This window comes from Zootermopsis nevadensis, unplaced genomic scaffold, assembly GCF_977971745.1.
Source record: "Zootermopsis nevadensis isolate Lab colony 2312 unplaced genomic scaffold, Znev_1.0 Znev_ptg000061l, whole genome shotgun sequence".
NCBI lineage: Eukaryota > Metazoa > Arthropoda > Insecta > Blattodea > Termopsidae > Zootermopsis > Zootermopsis nevadensis.
The window spans coordinates 1,632,288-1,653,837 of NW_028259192.1; the positions used below are offsets into that span (position 1 = coordinate 1,632,288).

The 21,550-nt window shown below is 37.2% G+C and overlaps 1 protein-coding gene across 1 annotated transcript; it reads left to right on the top strand.

Moving 5' to 3' along the window:
* Positions 1-1,569: 1,569 nt before the first annotated feature.
* On the top strand, positions 1,570-21,004 carry unk (RING finger protein unk). The gene is made up of 15 exons (XM_022064989.2): positions 1,570-1,687; positions 1,788-1,997; positions 2,390-2,576; positions 3,265-3,361; positions 3,443-3,578; positions 5,333-5,535; positions 6,370-6,521; positions 7,283-7,453; positions 8,169-8,355; positions 9,022-9,144; positions 10,541-10,704; positions 12,042-12,245; positions 16,148-16,309; positions 16,934-17,095; positions 17,946-21,004. The coding sequence occupies exons 1-15, from the start codon at positions 1,629-1,631 to the stop codon at positions 18,117-18,119; spliced, it is 2,391 nt and encodes a 796-aa protein (XP_021920681.1). The 5' UTR covers positions 1,570-1,628; the 3' UTR covers positions 18,120-21,004.
* Positions 21,005-21,550: the final 546 nt, after the last annotated feature.

A 21,550-nucleotide genomic window follows, 5' to 3' on the forward strand; every position in this document is an offset into this window, starting at 1 on the left:
GTCTCCTCGGCGAAACAGCCAAGAAGACACAATTATAGCATGTATTTGTGTCTGCAGCAGTGGCCACAGCCTTGTGACAAGTCAGAACTTTGCTACTACCTTACTCTGTATACCGTTACGGTTGGCTCAGAATATATGCCGTCACATACTCCTCTCAAAGTCACTTACAGATCTCCTCAGTCACAACTGTCAAATGTGTTTTGCCGCTCGAAACTGATATAAAATTTATAATGGTAACGTCATATTTATTCATGAAATTTCAGTGCTTTATATACATTAGAATTTAAATTTAATGGGTGGCATAAAGATGTTGAATTTAATTTCATAATTAAAACTGTTATGCCTCTTGTTTATTAATTGTTTGTGATTTAGTGCTTACTTTCCATGTTCATATGTTTGGTTGCAGTTTGCAAACCCAGAAAATCAAGACATTTAGTGAGGGATTTTATAGTCACATACGTGTGTTTCGATTTCGTGGTTGTTTTCAGTTTCTGTGATAATCCTGAATACATTATGCTTTTGTAGCTTTTGCAGTAGCTTCAGTGTCATGACAATCTGGCTAAGCACTACTGTTTTTTCTTATACTTTTTATGGGAATTGAACTGCTGTCAGTCAACAACCAATGTTTTATAATGGAATCTTTTTTAATATGATGAAAGTGCAGATCAATTGAATGTATGAGTCCTCATTCTGTAATTTATGTTCTATCCAATGTTTTAAGATCACTTACATATTTTACCATAAGACTACTCAGAACATACCAGACAATTTTCATTACCAACATATGGGCAAAGCATGGAAAAATGCTTCAAAGAAAAGTAGCAGTTTCTGTTAGGTCATGGTTTACAATTTCTATGCTGATCAAGGAATTTCATTTCAAAGTCTGTCAGGCTAAGGTTTAATGTCGTAGAACACCACTGTATTACCGAGTCTTAGAAAACAAATGTGTTGCTGACAGCAGTGCTTGTACTTGTGTGTGAAAAACCTAATAAGAATTTTTAACTTTAAATGTGTCTTGTTCTGGCAATATCTGTATTATTTCTTTATGTAAGTGTTCCATATTGACTACATCTAGATTCTGTATGTGAATTTATATTGAGATACCTGTATTTATAAGAATATTTTAAATGCTTTATGTAGATGTATATCGAAGTGTTTTATAATCATATTTTTAATTTTTGTTTTTGTAAATTTTTATTGTGGAGTTTTTTGGGGCTTAAATTAAAATAAAAGAGACAGAAAATACTACTGGTCTTGTAATTCAGTGTACGAACCACATGCATATCGTGTGACATTGCCTTCATGATATGGATTGTTAATGTTATTGAAAGGTTTGCTGTTTAAATTCCTTAGCTCATTGAAAGTTTGTAACTATATGCAATACTTTGACATTGATCGTAACCCCTTCCCAGTACATCGGATACTATTTAGGATTCAAACGCGACAGCTGTCGTAATTATTTTATTAATCAATTTTTTATTTGCATATTCATTCAAAACATAAATGACCTTGACGTTGTCAATTTAACCCACGTGATAAAATTGACCAATAGTAGTAATCCTCTACCAGAGCGTACCCTGCGCAGAAGGAATGCGCAGTAGGTCAGTTTATTGCTGTTAGTTCACAAAATGCCGTCGGAATCGAAAAGTTTGTTGACAGCTCAAACAGAAAAGCCAAATCATTATACGTAAGTTACATTACTGATCATTACTTTACATAAAGCGTAAACAATAGTACCATGAGATGGGAAGCCAATATTGGAATGAATATCCTGTGTTACATTCTAGGTATTTGAAGGAATTTCGTGTTGAGCAGTGTCCATTGTTTCTACAACACAAATGCACTCAGCATAGACCTTTTACTTGTTTCCACTGGCATTTTATGAACCAACGTCGCAGAAGACCAGTAAGGAAAAGAGATGGATCGTTTAATTATAGTGCTGATCATTACTGTACAAAATTTGATGAAACTACAGGATTATGTCCGGAAGGAGATGAGTAAGTAGATGAACGTTTTGTTTCCCATAAGGATGTCGCTACTTGCGTTAAGAGTTTTGAATTTCCCTCAATTGCGTCGTATATTTAGTACACAGTTTTTCATATACTTTTATTAATTGACACATTCGTTTGTGTATGAAACAAAAAGGCTACATGTGTTGTGTACTTGTGTATTGATCTTTGCTGTGGGCGTGTCAAAATTATGTAAGGAAATTCGTGTGTCATATGGTGTAAATAACATGGCCTGAACTGTCATAACACGCAATGTTTGGAACATCAAACACATCTTTACAGCATTCCCATAACCTTCAAGTGAAGTGGTGATTGGTTGATGTTCAGTTTATATATATTTGTTAACATTAATTCACTTGAAAAATATTTATCTTTTTTAGGTGTCCGTACCTACATCGAACGGCTGGAGATACAGAACGCCGTTATCATTTAAGATACTATAAGACGTGTATGTGTGTTCATGACACTGATGCAAGAGGATTTTGTGTAAAGAATGGCCCCCATTGTGCATTTGCACATGGGAATCATGATCTTAGACCTCCAGTATATGATATTAAGGAAATTCAGGTATGAGCATAGTCACATTTATCTGTCACAGAGTAGACCTTGCCATGCCATTAATTGGTAGTAATGTTATATCAAATGGGAACTCTTTTACACTGCTTTTTTAAATGGTTAACTGCCCCTCCCCCAATCCTACTACTTTTGAACAGCACTAGCATTTCTAAACATGCTAGAATTGTTAGAAATGGTGTAATTTATAAATAAAGGAAAAATTTGATAGGATTAGTTTATCAGGTAATTTATCATGGTTAAAAGTTTAAGTAAATTGTAAAATATTGGGAATTCTTTAACTAACGATTCTCAACCCCACTTCAGTTATGACTCATAGTTGTCCATCACATACATCCCACAGCATGTACTGCACATTTTGTATCTATCCTGCATAACTCGGCCACTACCAGGCCCTGAACTGCAATAATTTTGATGTTATTTAGAATAATGTATGTGCCGTTAAAAAGTTTCTTTGTATATTGAAGTTTTGGTTCTATATAAGTGTGAATGTATAGTGAAGCAGTATTTTCAACAATTCTGTGTAGATGTACACTTCAAATTTTAAGTTGTGGATATTAACTGTTGAATTGATGTGATCGAGAATGTGATTGGTTTCTGTTGATGTGTACATACGCTGAATTACAGATAGTTTCAGCCGAAGTATAATTTTACCAAGGAAATGTTTTTCTTGTTGCTGTAGGCTTTGGAGAATCCAGATGCAGAAGCAAATGCAGTGAATGGTCCAAATGTTTTAGATAAAGAGAGAAATTTAATGAATGAAGATCCAAAATGGCAAGGTAAGAAAATATGAATGTTGATTCAGTGTGTGTCAAGTGTCTTAGAGTAACGTGTGTTTATAGTTCTGTAATTATTTGCAGATACAAGTTACGTTTTAGCAAGTTACAAGACTGAGCCGTGCAAGAGACCTCCTCGCTTGTGTCGTCAGGGCTATGCTTGTCCACAGTATCATAACAGTAGGGATAAAAGGAGAAGTCCGAGAAAATACAAATACAGGTAAGATTTAATGTTGATTTGCCAGTATTTAGTGTCTTGAGTAAATTAAATCGTTTGTGCGTGAAAAATGTGAGAGAAACAGCAGGTAAGTAATAAATTAACAAAGTAGCGGGTAGAAGTATGTAAGTAGGCTTCGGTGTCACGTTATTTGTTAATGGTTTGCCGTAACACTCGTATACTGTGTACAAGATTGCTGACTGCTACGCACTTTGCAGGTGCTCCAAGTGTCGTTTGTAATTATCGTGTGCATTGTACATTTTGTTCATCTGTTTAAAAGTTACTCGCTATCTCTTCAGTTTCATAGTCACGACTTGTGCGCGTGCCGGCGCACACTTGCAGTTTGTAGGGAGGTTTCGGGAGATTAATACGAAAGAAAATATAAAAATGTGTAACGTAAGGGCTCCAGGCAGGTAAGATTAGAACTTTTAATTAGGGTGAGAAGATAAACGTTCATCCACTAAGAATTTTAGTTAACATGCACAAGCGGGTAATTTTCTGTTTGCGTGTTATTAGTAAAGTTCGTGATTTTGGTGCATACAGACTGGATGCTGTATTACTTGACAGGTTTACAGCTGAGACCTCCTAAGGTAAAACTGACCTTAGGTTATATATATATATATATACACATACAGGGTGTACACAAAAGAATGGTGTGGTTTTAAAAGTTAATAAAAAATTTATTTCTCGCCTTACACGGGCGCAACATACACCGTCAGCGGCGGCAACTCTCCAAGTTTCTCATGCGTTAATTACAATCCTTCAATGCGTGCACCCTGGGTCACACGACACACATCCACACGGTAATCAAACTCATCCCATCCGGCGCTGTGGAAAAACACGATTGAGAAGCACTCGTACATTCCTGTGAAAATGGGGGGGGGGGTGCTCCGTCCAGTTGTAGAATGTAATCGTCATAATTGGTATTCAGTTGGGGTAACAACCAGCTTTCCGACATGTCCAAAAATGAGTCGCCAGTCACAGTTGCACCATTCTTTTGTGTATACTCTGTATACAGCAGCCAGTAGTTGGTCATTACCAAATTTTTCTTGTGATGTCTACAAATTAAATGGAGAACTGGTTTTTAATTCTGATTCTGAAGAACAGTGTAGGTATCTTGAATGTCTAATACAGAACATAGAAGATAATCTCAAATCTAAAAGTTTGTGACGATGGTGAGTTATTTAAATAAAAGGTTTTTGGGTTGTTATCCATCGTCTAATAAAATTGAACGACGTTTCGGAGATGGGACTCCTTTGCGACAGTTTACCTTGATATACTAATAAATAATATAATAAAATGTTTAAATTGAAGATTGCTGTCTTCTGGGTTGTTGCGCCGTGTAGTCTGGTCGATGTTAACCAACGTTTCTGAGGTCATACTGCCTCCGTCATCAGGGCGACGAAGACAGCAATCTTCAGACTCGCCACTATGAAAACCTCAAATCCTACAATGTTTAAATTGTCGCACGAAGGATAGAAAATACATCAATTATAGCTGTAAGCTGTAAGGGATATTTATGCTCCGATAGGTTAGTTTCATCTGTTCGTTATGAACACTAGACTCTGTGTAATTCTGGTTCGTTCGAGGAATATCGGTGATTGTGGAGTAGGAATTTATCTAGGAAAAATTATGTACTTGGCATTGCTAGCATTTACAGCTGTCCTTCTGATTGTATTAATTGGTTCCATTTGAAAAATTAATAGACCTCTCGTTATGTTGAATTTATATAATCGAGATTCTATTTTTCTGTTCAGATCTACGCCATGCCCAAACGTGAAACACGGGGATGAGTGGGGTGAGCCAGGGAATTGTGAAAGTGGTGACAATTGCCCTTACTGCCACACTAGAACTGAACAGCAGTTTCATCCTGAAATATATAAATCAACCAAGTGCAATGATGTTCAGACTGCAGGCTATTGTCCAAGAGGAGTGTTCTGTGCTTTTGCCCACGTCGAACGTAAGTTGACGCATTTCTACGGGTATTTATATGACCCTTTGAAATGTAGTTTAACTCCTTTAACAACCAACAACTCTGAATTTTGTTCAAATTGTATGTGTTTCATATGATTCTCGGAATAAACAGCAGTTATTTCCTTAAACAGCGTCAATCAGTTGATATTTATAATCGAGACACGTTTTCTTTTTGTTACCGAATGAACTTTTAAATAATATTTAGATGACCTTTGGCTTTAAAGCGTTAATCCATTCGCTAGCAGTTCTTGTAAAGATCACCTGTAATAGCAGGGATAAGATTGTAGTTGGAACGATTAAATATTGGAATCTCTTGTCTGTGGATCACGTGAATGGTCAGAATCTATATGAAATACCAGTTCGTAAGCTCGGTAGTAGAATTAAGGAGGAACTTTCGAAGGTAGGAAGTCGCACTTAATCATTTGTTAGCAGCTTGAACTTTTTTAAATAGACTTTTGTAACTTATTTTGAAGAAAATAGACAAAATGAACATATCAATAACGGTTATACATATAAAATCCATTCATAATTATACAGTTTAATTACTACGTCTTACTTCGGTCATAATCGGGTAGCCTTCCAGTTGCGCATTTCGCTCTGAACGTTAGTCATAGAATGTCTGTCGGCAGTTGGTCGTTCCGCAGACTTCCCAGGTGTGTCAGGTTCAGTGACATTGAATTCTCATATATCGTTGTTATAATCATTTCTGTTTGGTAAAAATACGTATATATCTTTCACTTTACCTTCAATAATTCCTAAATGTGTATGAAGTAAGACATGGGAAGTGGTTTACTGAAATAAAATGCTCTTTGCTTCACAGAAGAAATGACACTCGCTCGAGATCTGGCCGCTCGGGTGGACTCTGGTACTAATTTAGCAGATATATTATCAAGCGCTCTCCCGCCAGACAAACGAGACTCTGCAATGGGTCAGGAAACTTCCAAAAGGGAGGAGAAGAGTAGCGATTCATCAGTAAGTACGCTGATGATGATCATGCTACATACATGCAGTGAAACTTTATTTGACGTTTTGATTAGTTTTATGTTCAGTTTACACAGAAATATGTCTCAGTTGTACTGGTATTTTAATGTAAGGAATGTAACTGATAATTTTCTTTCATTTGAAGTTGTTGTGTACGTGCACAAGCATTCTAAGGAAAAGACAAAGTTAAATTCTAGAGGGTTCTGACGATGGTGGATTACACTTAAAATTATTCATTTTCTGGAACGTCGCGGTTCCCTCTTTCAAACAAGGACGATGGAAAAAGTCCAGATAGTGAATAATTTTAAGTGTAAAAGACAAAGTTGTTTGCTGGGAATTTATCACAGGATTTCAAATTTCAAACTTCAAATTAAACATATGTTGAATTATCTATATTAAAAATCACGTAGTCTCTGACATGAGATTACAGTCGCTTTGAATTATCTGATATCGAATTAACAAACTTTTGCTCGAGTGATGGCTGTTACATAAAACTTCATACTTTGAGAACTTGTCGAAACAAAGCATAAAAAGAAGTTACAATGTGTAATACATTTTGTAAAATAAACACTTGTTTATAAATAAAATAATTGTACAAGAATATAAGATGACACTCCGAACCTGTTCTTTTAACTTTATTGAGGATCAAACTTGGGCTGTATTACCTTATTTCTGCCTTGAGCCCTGATATATTGCCTTAAATTTAATGTGTTTTTATTAGCGTTGCTGTAGTACGTTGATGTGTGTTACAGAATGGAAGTGGGGAGGTGTCAGAATCAGCATCTACTAGCAGTCTTGGTTCCAGTAGCTCACACAGTAAAGCTCCAGGTTCACAGTTAATTCATAATAAAGGTGCAGGTGGCAGCAGCAGTCACATGCTCTTCGCAAATAGCAGCAGTAATCAGTCGGAAGTCATGCAAGCTGTAAGTAAATTGGCGCCATGTAGACGTAGTCGTGAACAGCGATAGGATACGAGGGTATTTAGTTGGCTCACGGTTGGCACCCCTGTTCTCTAGTTTTTATAGTACGTGCAGTCTTTCCCTTTGCCATGTCCTACGTGAGCGATAACAAGCGAGCTTTGCGAGCTGCATAAGCAGCGTGAGGTGTCATATGAAGCGAGGGAATTGCCTGTTGTGTCCTACGTGAGAGACCGCAATAGAAGCACACGGCCTTCCTGCGTATGCACCTTCCGTGCGCGGTCAGAGCTTTCTTGCGCATGCGCCTTACTGGCCAGCGCAGCGACTCGCGCGAAAATATCAAAATATTTGATCTCGGACTTTGGCCGCTTCCCTCTCCTGACCGCTTAGCGGGAACCTAGGACAGCGCCACACAAACGGCCAGTTTGATATTTCCGATTCACCCGCGCAACTCACACCGCTCGCATTTAATCGCTCACGTGGGGCAGCGGGTAAGACAAAGATGTACAATTCATTTAGGACTTTGAGTGGGTCTCATTTATCTCGCAAGATTTCATGAAGGCTACCGTGTTGATATTGCTGATTAGAGGGGCTTAGAAGGTTCCAGTGAAGGAAGGAGTCCCTTTTGATGTCTGAAAAAAGTGTCAAAGTCTATTAATCATAGAACGTAACCACATATTTGAACGTCTCTGATTTTCGTGGTCACAATTTCCTATTCCAGAATTTAATAAAGAAGCAAATGATAGCAATTGATAGTGATCCTCTTCTAGACCCTCTGGAGAAAGCGCAGAGGAAACAGAGCATTTATCTGGCATTTAGCATCAGCAACTCAGGATCGATGGCATCTGCCGTCTCCCCTTTAGCAACACCTTTCTATCCAGCAAGTGATACCGTGGAATCTGTAGTAGGTAAGGCTTTTTTGACGTATTATGTCAGAAGGGTGACATTTATGATTTTGTAATGTATGCATTTGATGCGTGTTAACGTCTTCCGTTAATTGGATGCTATTTGGCGTTCATGACGTGGGAATGTATTTTTGATCTAAGAGGACACTTGAGATAGAATCTTGAAGAAGTAAAGTCAATAAACGTTGTGTGATTGAAGGTGGTTATGGTGCACGCCACACTGTTGAATTTTTTAGGGATGTTAATGGTGACAAGATAAATTAATATGGCGTTGATAGCAACTGTACAGCGTACAGTAATTGTTAAGTGTGTTATTGTGTCCTTTATTAATTGTTCGTGATGTTGTTATATCAGGCATAATGCACGCTTGTATGGGCTGGGACTTGCCACGTTATTACAACTTACAACTTTTTGTATTTGTTGTTTGTTTCATTCAAATAAACTCTTTTTTTGAATATGTAACTTTGGGTTTCAGGGGTGAGTCGTATTAAATTTGCAGGGTGATGAAAGGAGTTTTGGTGACCATGTGATTAGAAGAAGGGGTGACAGAGGATTTTCATTGGGTCAGCCATGCATGGTCCATGGCATTCTACTGGACATTGCAGAAAACTTTTATTTCTGCCCATTTTTGGAAGTGTGTAACAGCATTGAATTTAATTTTCTTTGCAGGAAATGCATTAGAAGATTTAAATTTAGATGAACCTCTTAATTTAGCAGCATCAATAGACAAAGATTTAGAAACAGATTCCCCAACTGTCAGCAATTCTATATCAGCTGGACTAGCAAGTTCTGGTAAGTATTCTTACTCTCTGTATGTAGGTCGAGAATAGAAGTAGAGACATGTGAACATTGTAGATTTTATATTTGTAGATACAGATTTTTTTAATTGTATTTTATCATTGTTTTCCCATAAAATTCAGCAGTCCATGCTAGAATTGAGAGATGCTAAAAATTAAACATTTTACCTCTAAATATCTTTTTGTTAAAATTAAATCCGTGGCGTAACGGCTCCAGAGAGCCAAAGCCGACTAGCTTGACTGTTGGCCTCACGTTCACATGCCTAAGCAGAGGTGAACGATCATCCAACCAGATACAGGGTGACGTGTGGTCAGCACGACGAACCCCCAGTCATTGCTAGTTTTCCTGACCAGATTACGCTACTTATCGTAGCTCCCCATCTCATGAGAAAATTTCTTTTCCCCCGACACTCGAACCAGCGCGCATCCCATATCGCCGGTCCGAAGCATGATGCCTCAGACGGCGCGGGACAAATATATTTTTGTTAAGTACTAAATATCCAGTGGTCATTAGCAGACATTTTCAGTTTTAACCGATAGGGTCCATTAAAACTGGAGGTCTTCTAATACCTGCATCCAGAAAAGATCTGGCAGTAACAGACAGCGTCTGTCAGGTCTGAAATCCGTTAAATCAGGTGTTAATCGTATAATATAATCAGTAAAGATGTGCATTAATTTCATATAAAATGCATAATGGAATGGGCATCTGCCGAGCCATTTTCTTCTCCAAAACCGCATACATTTCTGTTAAGTCTGGTATTGGAAACTTCAGTGAAGTACCTGTTGTCCGAAACATTGGCCTTTGTGTTACTCTCTTCATATTCTAGCATTGTTTCTGCTTTAAGCGGCTTGATGGGTGAAAAGTCATTTAAACTCTAATGTATTTCATGGTATCCTTGTATCTCTTTTAAGTTTTTGCCAACAGCGAGAAGCCAATAACAGGCAAACACTGATAATACATACAAATAATAATAAAAAATGTTACAAATACAAAAAACAAACAGATTAAATAAATATATATATATGTACCATATTAAATATAACCAATTTGAGATTTTTCTTAATTTTCTAAAGATTTTATACAGAGTAAAGGTCCAGATCATAATACAATCATCTCTCAATCTGTGAACATAATTTGATCAGTGAAAACTGTTCATGACGTGAAAATTTGTAGATCAAAAATGGAATTCCCATTAATCTCAAGTAAAAAATTCCAGCTGGTTTCCTACTCCCTGATGATTTACGTTACCTCGTGTTACAAACTTCCTTTGCTTAATGTAAGCTTAACCAAGTAGTTGCTTCACGTACATATTAGTGCAGTTTGTGTCTTGCTCAGACTACAGATCTATTGTTCTTACTAAAGTTTGTGGTAATTTATAAATTTTTGGTAGGTATGCTTGGCAGTTCTGCTCCGGTCAACATCCCTGGCAGTGCCCTGAGTGAGAGGAATGCATTAGGAAGCAACTTCTCACCCTCGACATCATCTCCATTGCAACAGTTGCAGTCTGGGTTCCTGTCTACAGCACGTTTTTCGCACCAGGATTCACTGGACTCTGTAAGAACTCGGAGGCTATAGGACGGAAGAAGGAAGCAATTATTTTCATTTTCCAGATCCCCTGCAATGAATCCTTGCTTGCCTTTCCAATGTCCATTATTTTAATAATTTGCAACATATGTAATAATCATAATGAACTCTCAGAACACAATTTCTCATTTATGTGAATTTGCAATTTTAATTAGTATTTGTGTGAGTAGAACATAATTTTTGAAAGAAAAGAAAAACATGCAGATATTGGGATTCAAACTCACAAATGTGATCTTCACATCAACACAAGGCCCCCTACCTTAGTTTCCCGCCTACGAGGGGGGGATAGCTACCTCGTCAAAGTACATTGTGCAACGGTAAGACATATTGGTGTCTTTGCTTAATAAACATCTGGCAAAAATCAATTAGTGGAAGGTGGAGAAAAGCCGTGTACAAGCAAATACAAGATTACAAATGACCAGAATTATGGCATCAGCTGCATGCTTACATCACTTCAAATTTTGGATTTAGAAGCTTTCAAGAACTTTATTTTTGTTTCGCAGAATGTACCATAGTAGTGTGAATATTTTGGTCAGTTTTTGCCCCTGCCCCAAAAGTTAGGAGGTGATGTGAACAGGAATATAATGATGTTTCATTTTTTACCAAGTTATACCATTTATGTCAGTTCAAAAATGCTGCCCTCCAAAAGGAAGCGGGTGGTTTTAAATGAAAAAGTTTCGTAGACCCTTTGTGATCACACGGTTACAAATCTGTGCTAGGGATATACAGGAAGTATACAAGCGTTATTTGATATTGAGTTCATAGTTTTGAAGAAAAGTTCCAGATGTCACTGGTTGCCTGTACGCATGGAACACTGTATGCTCTTGACAATATTCAGGACATTTAATATTGGTGCCCCCAAATTCATTGATGACATTTTATTTTGGCCCTTCGACATTGAATCATTTGTTGGGAGTTACAATTATTTGTTTAGATTGTATTTTTATTGTTCGCTGAATTAATGTTTCTGATAAAATTGATTGGGTGTTGTGAAGTCAGCATTTTATTTTGTATGTATTTTACCCTCTGAAGTGAGAACCACTTTTTTTTAGAATATATCTAAGGATTATTTGTAAGATATTTTGAATTTCTATGGTAAGAATGTTTCCAATGTTTCTTGATTTATGTGTCACAAATAAAACATTTATACTTCCTCAGGTTCAGTGTCAGTGAAATGTTTGAAGTTTGTTACAAATTTTGAATTTGAAAATTTGGGTGCTCACATTCTCAGTTGATGTTACTTTTGACAAGCTCTTCTTCTCCTTTGATGCGAGTGCAATGAAACCTTTTATTGTTTATTGTTTCAGGGCTCAGCATTTATGAACACTTCTCACATCCAGTTAAGCAGTAGTGCGTCAAAGATTAGTAGTTTCGCATCCGGCGGCGGTCTGTTTGACTTCACCTCCCATCAGAACATGTCTCCAAGTAGTCATCCCTCCCATCACCACAGCTCGTCGTTAGTCAATAGTTTTCCTTTAAGTCCATCGTTAGGAACAAACCTTTCAACTGAGGTGAGAAATGCCTGCACTGGTGCTTCCTAGGTATCTATTTTGAGGGTTTGGCAGAAAAGAGTATATTATGACAGATTTTCTTTGCGAAAATATTGTTTTCACCTGGTATATAATACAGATTGTGTTCTTCCGTTTATTTGAATTTTTTTTATACTAACCCCCACTCTAGGAGTTGCGTAGCTGTTACGTGTAATTACTGTAGCTTTTTTCTTCTCAGAATGTAAATTATTTGTGAAACGAGAAAATTACTCGTCAAGAATGACAGGCAAATAGCAAGCAATGAACACTTATATTGTAGAATGGTTATCTTGTGTCTTGCGCGACAATAAATTCCTTTAACTGACATATTTTAGGTTATGATAACTGAAAATAGTGAATTTAAAAAATTACCGAAATATATTTCAGTATATATCATACGCTATAAATTGCGTTTGTTGATCAATTTGTTGTACAGAGTCAGGGCCCTCTGAATGTACTGTTCTGTCAAATTTCAGTTTCTAATAAACAGTTTTTTGAGTAGAGATGAAGGAAAACAATTTTTAAAATGCATGTTTGTGTATTTTAGTGAAACTTGTGGAAAGTATTTACAGTACATTGCAATTTTCTCATGTTTTATTAATTAGGTAGTCTGTAAATAAACCTGACAAAGACAAATGCGTATGCTTTTATGTTGCCTGTACTCTGATAACGACTTTAGAAAATTATCGACTAACCAAAACTTGGTTAATACGTAACACATCTGATGCACAGGTTATTCCATTTAAAAGACGGCCTTAACTACAACAGAATTTGTAAGATTTGGTGACATTGGTATAATGAAACAAATGAGTTGCTTTCTAATGTTTCTTCAACGTTGAAGAGCATCTCAACTCTCAACCTGCCTGACACCAGACATATTCCTTATTGCAAACACGTCCTGTGTTAACGTTGTTACCGTTCATTGTGTCGCTGTCTTATTTGGTGCTTCCTTATCATTGTTCATTGGTTCACGGACAGTTTCAGATGATTTCTGTGCCGAGCAGCCAGGGTGAACTTGTATTTCATTAGGGAGATTTGGAGAATCTGTTTCATGGGGTTGGATTATAAATCTTGTGTTGAGAAGCGACTGCCCTTTCACTAGAGAACACTTTTGTGTGTGTACAGTTGTAAAATGTGTCTCAGTAGTTTCTCGAAAGGCAAATTTGTGTAATTTATTATTTACAAAGCTTTAATACAGAAATTGTGGCTCTCTCTAACTTTTCCCCTAAAGTAAAAGTAAAGTAAAGTTTGTCCCACTATACGCCATGTAGGCGTTTGGGGTGAGAGGAGGTATAGCTCCTCTCTTCCTTGACCTCGGCACTAGATGGGGGTGAGTGGTCAGCATCACGCCCCGGCCGGCTTTACCCCCGGGAAAGGACCCCGGTACCCATTGTAGAGGAGGCTGGGTGGGCCCCAGAGCCGGTCTGGACGCAGAGGCTACAGGAAAAATCCTCTGCCCCCGTCGGGGATCGAACCCCGGTCGTCCAGCCCGTAGCTAGTTACTATACTGACTGAGCTATCCCGGCTCATTTTCCCCTAAAGTACACAAGAAAATGATGTAAAGTAAAAGATTTAGCAAAGATTGATCAATTCATGTCCTCTTTATATATATAGTGCACGCCATGTTGTCCTGAAAATACGTGGAGGTCGTAAAATACCTTTAACTTCTGAATCAGAGTATGATTTATGTCTGAAAAGAATGCATTCTTCTGAGTTCAATGAGCGCACATGAAACCATTTATTTTTGTGTTCTCGTGGAATGTACAAAGTGCGCGCAAATTTTATCCCTCCCTCTGTTCCCCACAGTGATATATTTTTTTGTGTTCCATTTCTCTTTGAGAAAAGCCATTTTTATGCTGTTGACGTTACTTGCCGTCTTTTAAAGTGTGGAAAATTAGATTGTTTTGCACGTGATCTTAACTTTCCTGAACGTACTCGGCTGATTTTTTCTTCATGGTAGAATTTTGCTGTTCAGTTTCGTGGAGTAATTTGTGATGGGCAGATCAAATTGCCATTCTTATATAATCAACAGTTTGACCAGTTAACTAAGAATTAAGTATTAAGATTTGGCCTTTGTCGCTAGTGTTTTCCTTTCGAAACCGATTTCAGTTCTCCGTTAGCAGCGCTCGGATCCTTCGAAGATTTCTAAGAGTCCAGTTCAGACACCTGCGGCGCTAGTACTTGTAATTTTGATGTCAGATAAACGCTTCGTTCTTATGTTGATTTTTCTTTTTGTGACCTTGAGAAAGTTACAGCCTTGCCCTTGATCACCTGTTTTCAGAACAAGTGAAATGAAGGTCATGGTTTAGAGTTACTGTACTCTTTAACATCACTTGCAGCAATATCAGTATTACATCATGTATTTCAAATATATTTTTTAACATATATGTGGATTTTTCTAGGCAGTGAAGACAAATTCATATTGCGAGCCTTTGTAAATTGTATTGTAGATAAGACTTCTTATATGGTTTACGAAAGAAACCGCATTAGGTTCGTGTTCTGCAACTTTTTCTCAGCCGTGGCACACCCTGATTGCACACCACAAAATGTTGCCTCACATGTAAATACTTGCCCTGTACGAATGCATGTGAACACAAAACAGTACACATGCTTAATAAAAATATTCATAATGAAAGATGAGAATTGCTTTTTTCTGTGACATTTGTTTCTTAAGAGATGAAATGACTGGATGACGGTGAGGAATTTGAATTTATTATAAAATGGTAAATATGCTGAGTAGGGATTAAGTATTCCATTGCGTTAGATTACTCCATTTGGGTTGCAATTAAAAGTTTCACAATTTATGCCTTTAATATTTGTGTAGGTGGGAGAAAAAGTATTTATGACACAAGAACCCTTTTTTTTGGAGTGATTCAGATACTCCCAACTCGTGCTATTTTACGTTCATAGCGATTACCTTACGTTTTCTTATTGTTACTCTTGTTGAAATGTGGAGTGACACTTTATCATATGTTATTTTATTTTGGAGGAAAAGTACGCGGCCAAAATGTAAAGAAACAGCTGTATCAGTTCAGCGGGTTTACCACTTTGCTGTTTGTTGATGCTTGCTGGTTAGTTAGTTAGTTAACTAGTTTGTGATTTGATTAACGGTCAGAACTTGTATAGTCCCAAATGGGAAATGGTAAGATGGTTATGAATAATGAATTTTGAGGAATATGGTGGCAGTAATCGTGACTTGTCATTAACCTTTGAAGCTGAGCCTAATCATAATCTTTTTAAAAAATTAGTTGCTATCACAGAGAGCCCACATTGCATCTCCATTATGAAGATCAATTGATGTTAATCGTTTGAAGCCGAAGCACGTCTAAATAATTAAGAATTTAGTCTGTACCTGTAAAAATAATACAACACCTTTCCGTTACTAAGATGAACTAGGTAATGTTGTTTGAAACGATAAACACTGTTTATGCTGAGAATTATTCTAAACCCATAAATATAAAATGCGGAGTTACTGTTAAAAGCAGTTGGTACGCACGTGAGTAAGCTTTGGTGTTGAGTTAAGCGTTTAATCTCGTCTCTTTCTGATACTCGCGTGAAACCCGTAAAGTACAGACTATCGAATATTAAAGTAAGTGGTGCGTATAGTTGTCACTGGATTTTAAGAGGTTAATGTAATTCGGAAAAACTACTTTTCAGTTGAAATTTTAACCAAACACCCGTGGAATACAGCTCATCCTCTGTTTCGTAGAAGTGGCGGAAACTCAGAGAACTTCAAGGAGCTAGGATAGGTTTTCTTAATGCAGAAAATCTTACGTAGCAGTGGCTTTTAGTTTTGGAACTGTTGACGAATGTATGGTTGTATTTGCCTAAAGAGACTTTGAGTGATCATTTTACCCACTAATCTTGTTTTATCTTAATTTTAGTTACATATGCAGAGATTATGTGAAGAATTAGTATCTAGCCGATCAAAATTTGCATCTTGGGATGAGAGGATAAATCAAGCTAGGTCGGCATGTGAAGCATGGCAACGAGAAGCCGAAGAATCTAACAGGAAAGCAAGTATAGCAGAGCAGCAAAGAGACGAGGTATGTGTTATCTGCCGTAATGTAAATTAGACCTTTTTCCAGTTTGCGTGACTTTGAAATCATTGGTTACAGAAAATACTGTACTATGTTTACATGGCTGTAAGATCACTTTGCATTGTCAGATTTTGTGAAAGAATTATTTTGTTGCTTATTCGCGTAATATATTTCAACACTTCTTGCACCTAGTAGTCATCTTTTGTCGCATATTGGACTCGGAAGTGCTGAATTTTCTCTGTTCAAAAATTATTGGTTTCTTCAATAGCTTTTTACAAGGCTCTTATTGACGTTTACGTGCATTCGCTGTTAACTCAGGCTACAGGCACTTTTGTTTTTTTAAAAATTGTCATCTATCCAGTAGGTGTGATTTTGGTTTTATCTCGTTAACTTATAATTTTATTTTCGCAAATCACTTTTATATTTGATTTTTGCTGATGTCCTCTTACTGTGTTTTACGTGTCTTTTTTGTACATGTGACCTGCCTCTGATCTACTTATCTTGACTGGATTTATATAACGGACAGATCTAGCATCTAATATGATATATTTTCTTTATCCAGACAGTGGCCACAGTTTTCATTACATAATACTTTATTTTGTTTATTATTAATGTTATGACCTGTTTCAGGCATTGTCTCAAGCAAAAGCTCTTCAGAAAGAAGTAGATTTACTACAAGGTAGTCCTTATCTTCATGGTCTTAGAAGAGTATCAGAATTGAAGACGTTATCACTTCCGACATTAAAATCATTACAGGCGCAGTTGAGGTCTGACCTGGAAGAAATTGAAAAGGTATCGTTATACAGACACCTACTATTTCCTATCATGTGATTTGTGTACTGTAACTGTGATTGATAAATTTAGTGAGGTTGCATATAAGCGTTGACTCCTGCTTCCATTTATTTTGGTTGATAGGTAAATCGCGTGTGTAAAAATACACTTTCGAATGTTTTCTACAATTACTGTCACTTACATCTGATAAACAAATTTCATACTTAAAAATATTCTTTATCCGTCATACCAAGGATAGAACCTTTGTTTATCTGTATGTTTGCCAAGTTTTGTAAAGTTTCATTTGTAGAATGTGTGGGATGGAAATCTGGTATACTTTTGTATTATTTGAGGTTTTCACAGCGGCCAGTATGAAGATTTCTGTCTTCCGGGTTGTTGCGCTCTGTAGCCTGGTCGATGATAACCAACGTTTCAGAGGTCATACTTCCTCTGTCATCAGGGCGATGAATGTTGATCGTCCTGATGACTGTGGATGTGTTAAGATAGTTGGACGATATGCATTGTCCAGTGACAAGAGACTAGCTCTGAGGGACCCAACAGAGTATGTACCTCTCACCTGAAGACGGAGACAGAACCAGCTTCCGAAACGTCGTGGGTTTTAAAGAATAGACGATAGAAAAATTCCTTACAGTGAATAATTTTAAGTGTAATCTACCGTCGTCAAAACCCTTTAGAATTGAATCACAAAAGTCCAGATAAATATTTCTTCCAACTGAAATCAAGCGCTACACTGTAGAGCTTGATATAAAATGGCAATCGAACATTGAATCTGGCCGTAATATTGAATTATCGTTCCTTTTTGTTTCCCTGCCACATTTGGAGTCTGAAATGTTGTTTTTGATCTACACAGGTTATCTACCTGCAGACAGCAACCAAGTGTATGGTATGTGAAGAAGACAACCGCAGTGTTACATTAGCCCCTTGCAATCATTATGTGTTGTGTAGTAATTGTGCTTCAACTCAGAAAGAATGTCCCTACTGCCAGATCCCTATAGTAGCTCAGACTACAAGCATGCCTTTATAATTAGACACACGGTAGGTACGTACTGTTCCATTACCACATTCACTCTGCATTATAAACTTATTATATCACATTTCTGCATAATCATAGACCAAATGGACTTTTTAATTAAGGACTCTGTTACTGGCTGGCATAAAATGACTCATTCCGTATTTGGATTTGATGTAAAGAGCACGGCTTTGTTGAGCGCTACGGCATTTTGTAAACCAAACTACAGTAAGACCTCGTTAATCGAAAGTTAGGGAACCGGACATTTGGACTTTTATTTAATGAGAGTTAATGGAGCGAGCAATAGTAAACAGTAGCGGACAAAACGCACTCGCGATAAATCAGCATTGCTCTTGTAATAGCAAGGAAGTATGTGCATTTCTCCGGTGTTATTTAAATGCATGACCTCATCTGTTTTATTCGTCGCTTGTGGCCGTTAAAATATTTGTATTTTGACAAAATTTCCTTCGTTGGTTTTAATGTAAAATGGTAGTCGCAAATGATCTTGTTGGACGTTATGTTGGAATGGAAAACTCTAAGAATGTTTAATTCTCAAAGACATTAATGTTATCCATTATGATATAAAAATCATTATTACAGTTATTTACTTCGTTAAAATTAATCAGACTAAATTGTATAGATTTTTTGTGGGAGGGAATGGAAAATGAAGCGTTTTAATTTCTTTGTGTTAACGGATTGAAGAGGTTTTACTGTGTCTTGTGTAAGTTTTGGGTGGGTTTAAGGATTAAGACATGGTTGTGGGTAAGTCTGTATATTATTTTGGATGATTTTAAATTTCTTTTGCAGTTGCAGAGTTTATTAACTACATTTTGCTATTTGACTGAATTCTTGAAGTAAAGCTCATTTCCTTTTCAAATTCAAGGGCTTTCATGAATTCTTTTATATTTGAAACTGGTTTACTGTGCACTCTTAATTGTACATCTTTTTTCTATATATATATATATATATATATACTCCTAACTGTGGTTCCCTTTACCTCTTCAAATTTCAGTCCAAAAATTAATACACTGCATTTGAAGATGATAGTAAAATCATTTTGCACAGATAAGGTATTATTGTGAAAATCAAAATATGATGGTTTTTGTAAAGGAGTATTTTACAATGCAGGGTTCAATTTGCTTTTTACTCATACAGGATGAAGATAAAAGAACTTTATGAATAATAACCTCATGGGGTTTATTTGGTGATTGTGCTATAGTGCACGACACATTGCCTTTCTGCTGAGAGTCAGCAACATTGAAAAGAGTAAGTGGTATTATACTCCCTTTGTGTTGGACAAGGTTAAGGCCGGCCGCAAACGGAGCCACTTGTGGCCGCCACAAGCTGCGGACTGTACTTTGTATGGAGTTTTTAATAGACTCAGCGCAGACACGGCGTTCGTAGTGGCTCGACCGGGCCACTCGCTGCGGTAGTGGCCGTGTCTCGCTACTTGTGGCTGCCTCCGACCACACGTCTGCATAAAGTGGCGACCACTAGTGGTCGTATTTAGCCACCGCTGGCGGCCACTAGTGGCTCCGTTTGCGCCCGGCCTAAGTGTACGCAGAGCATTAAGTGTTTTTTGTTTGTGTGTCATATGTGAAGTGTAAATCTGCTGGGAAGTTTTTGAAAATTCAGATTAAAGTTTCAAGTTCCCCACAGAAACAGTATTTAAAATCTTGTCAATAAAGTAAGAACAACTGATGTGTTAATAATTATGAAACCAAGCATTGATATAATGGAGTGTTAATGGAAGGTAAGTTTGCGCATTAACGTGGCTTAGCTTTGTCATTTGCCTTTTAAGTCTTTTAAACGTCATCCTCAAGAAATGGTAGTTTCAAAACTGTGGCCAGACAAAACCAAAGTTTGTGCTCTTTGCAGCCATGGTAATTCGGTAGCGACATTTAATTTCTTTAATTGGTATTTTAAATTCATGTTGGTGAACTTGATTGTGAGTTTTAATCTTTTGACGTAAATACGTCTATACGGAAGGGTCATTCGGCAAAAAAGCGTAAGGAAGATGTGTAAGATCCATATCAACAATGTGTAAATATGGACCGACAGTGGTCAGCTTTTATATGAACTCCTGCGTGCACTGTTATGTTACCTAAGAAACTAATTATTACGTCGTCTGTTTACTCGGCATTGTTGTGTTACATTACTGCCGTCAACAATCCGCTTTCGTTATTGCGGAAAGAGCTGAGCTGTGAATCGGTTATAGAAGAAGTGCGTCGTAGACAAGAAAATTTTGTGCTGGTAAAAGCGTTTTACAATATCACAGGTACTTATCTTATATAAGAACTATTACATTGCATTACATTACAGAGACGTATTTACGTCAGATTCTCCGGAACCGTCGTTCCACTGTCAACTTTTTCAGTGAGGCTTGGTTTTATTTTAATGAATATTTGAACAGAAAATAATATCTGTATCACAGGCAGTCCTCGTACACGAAGTTCTCTTAATAATGTGACGAGGGTTCTTTGTTCTTACCTTATTGAAGATTCCAGGAATTTTTTATGTGGGGAACGTAACCTCAAAAAACTTTCTCATGATTTTTCACCAAACTTCGCATACAGAAGCGCTGGATGCTGTAAACTTATCCTTGTTTATTACAAAGGAATGACTTCCTCTTACCACTGCTGCTGACTTGGCAGCGACTAGCGCGTTTTTGTGTGGTGGACAGTGCAGACTGAACCCCGACATTTTGTGAATGTCTTCTCGGCCCAATATTTCGCAGGCCTTTGAAATAAAACGAGGATTTATCGACAAGTATTTCTGAGAATGAATATGTTGGTCATAAGTGGTTTAGTACAGTTTTGCAGAAAGTTCTCTTTATTTAAGTGATGGGACTTCTGTAATGGATATTAAACTTTAATTAAATATGTTTCTGGTCACATTGACTTTACTCTTTTTATCTTCAGCAGCCGTACAAAGTTGGTGCTCACTAGTGTCTTCATGTGGCATTTCTGCCAGGCTTTGTCTTGTGGGAAGTTCCCCCCGTTTTATCCACTTGTATGTTTTTTTGTTATTAATTAGTGATGTTCTACTTACAAAACTGGACCAAACGTAGTGGCCGAGTGGCTAGCACTTTTGGTTTGTATTTGGGTGGTTCTGGGTTCAATTTGCAGCGTGGAGACCTGTCCTCGCAGAGGGGTTCATGGTTTTCTTCAAAATATCCGAGAAAATGCTAAGATAGGCCATGACCATTTGTTTCCATATTCTTTGCAATTCATTAATCTTGAGTATTAGAACATTACTTTTTTGGGATGTCTGAACAGGTGCAGATTCTACGAGGCAAAGCTTGGTCCTTTTTGTTTTAATGCGCTACGAGCAATACGTATTTGTGGAAATGTAGACCGGGAATTTGATGAGAGTATCAAAGTGGCACGTGCAGGGGGTGTTTTTGGTAAAACATAACCTCTGCTGGCTTTGTAAAAGAGTTTCCA

Coding starts and splice junctions, on each gene's coding strand:
- unk (XM_022064989.2), top strand. CDS start 1,629: ATGCCGTCGGAATCGAAAAGTTTGTTGACAGCTCAAACAGAAAAGCCA. Junction 5,536..6,369: donor TGCTTTTGCCCACGTCGAAC/GTAAGTTGACGC, acceptor TTTGCTTCACAG/AAGAAATGACACTCGCTCGA. Junction 8,356..9,021: donor TACCGTGGAATCTGTAGTAG/GTAAGGCTTTTT, acceptor TTTTCTTTGCAG/GAAATGCATTAGAAGATTTA.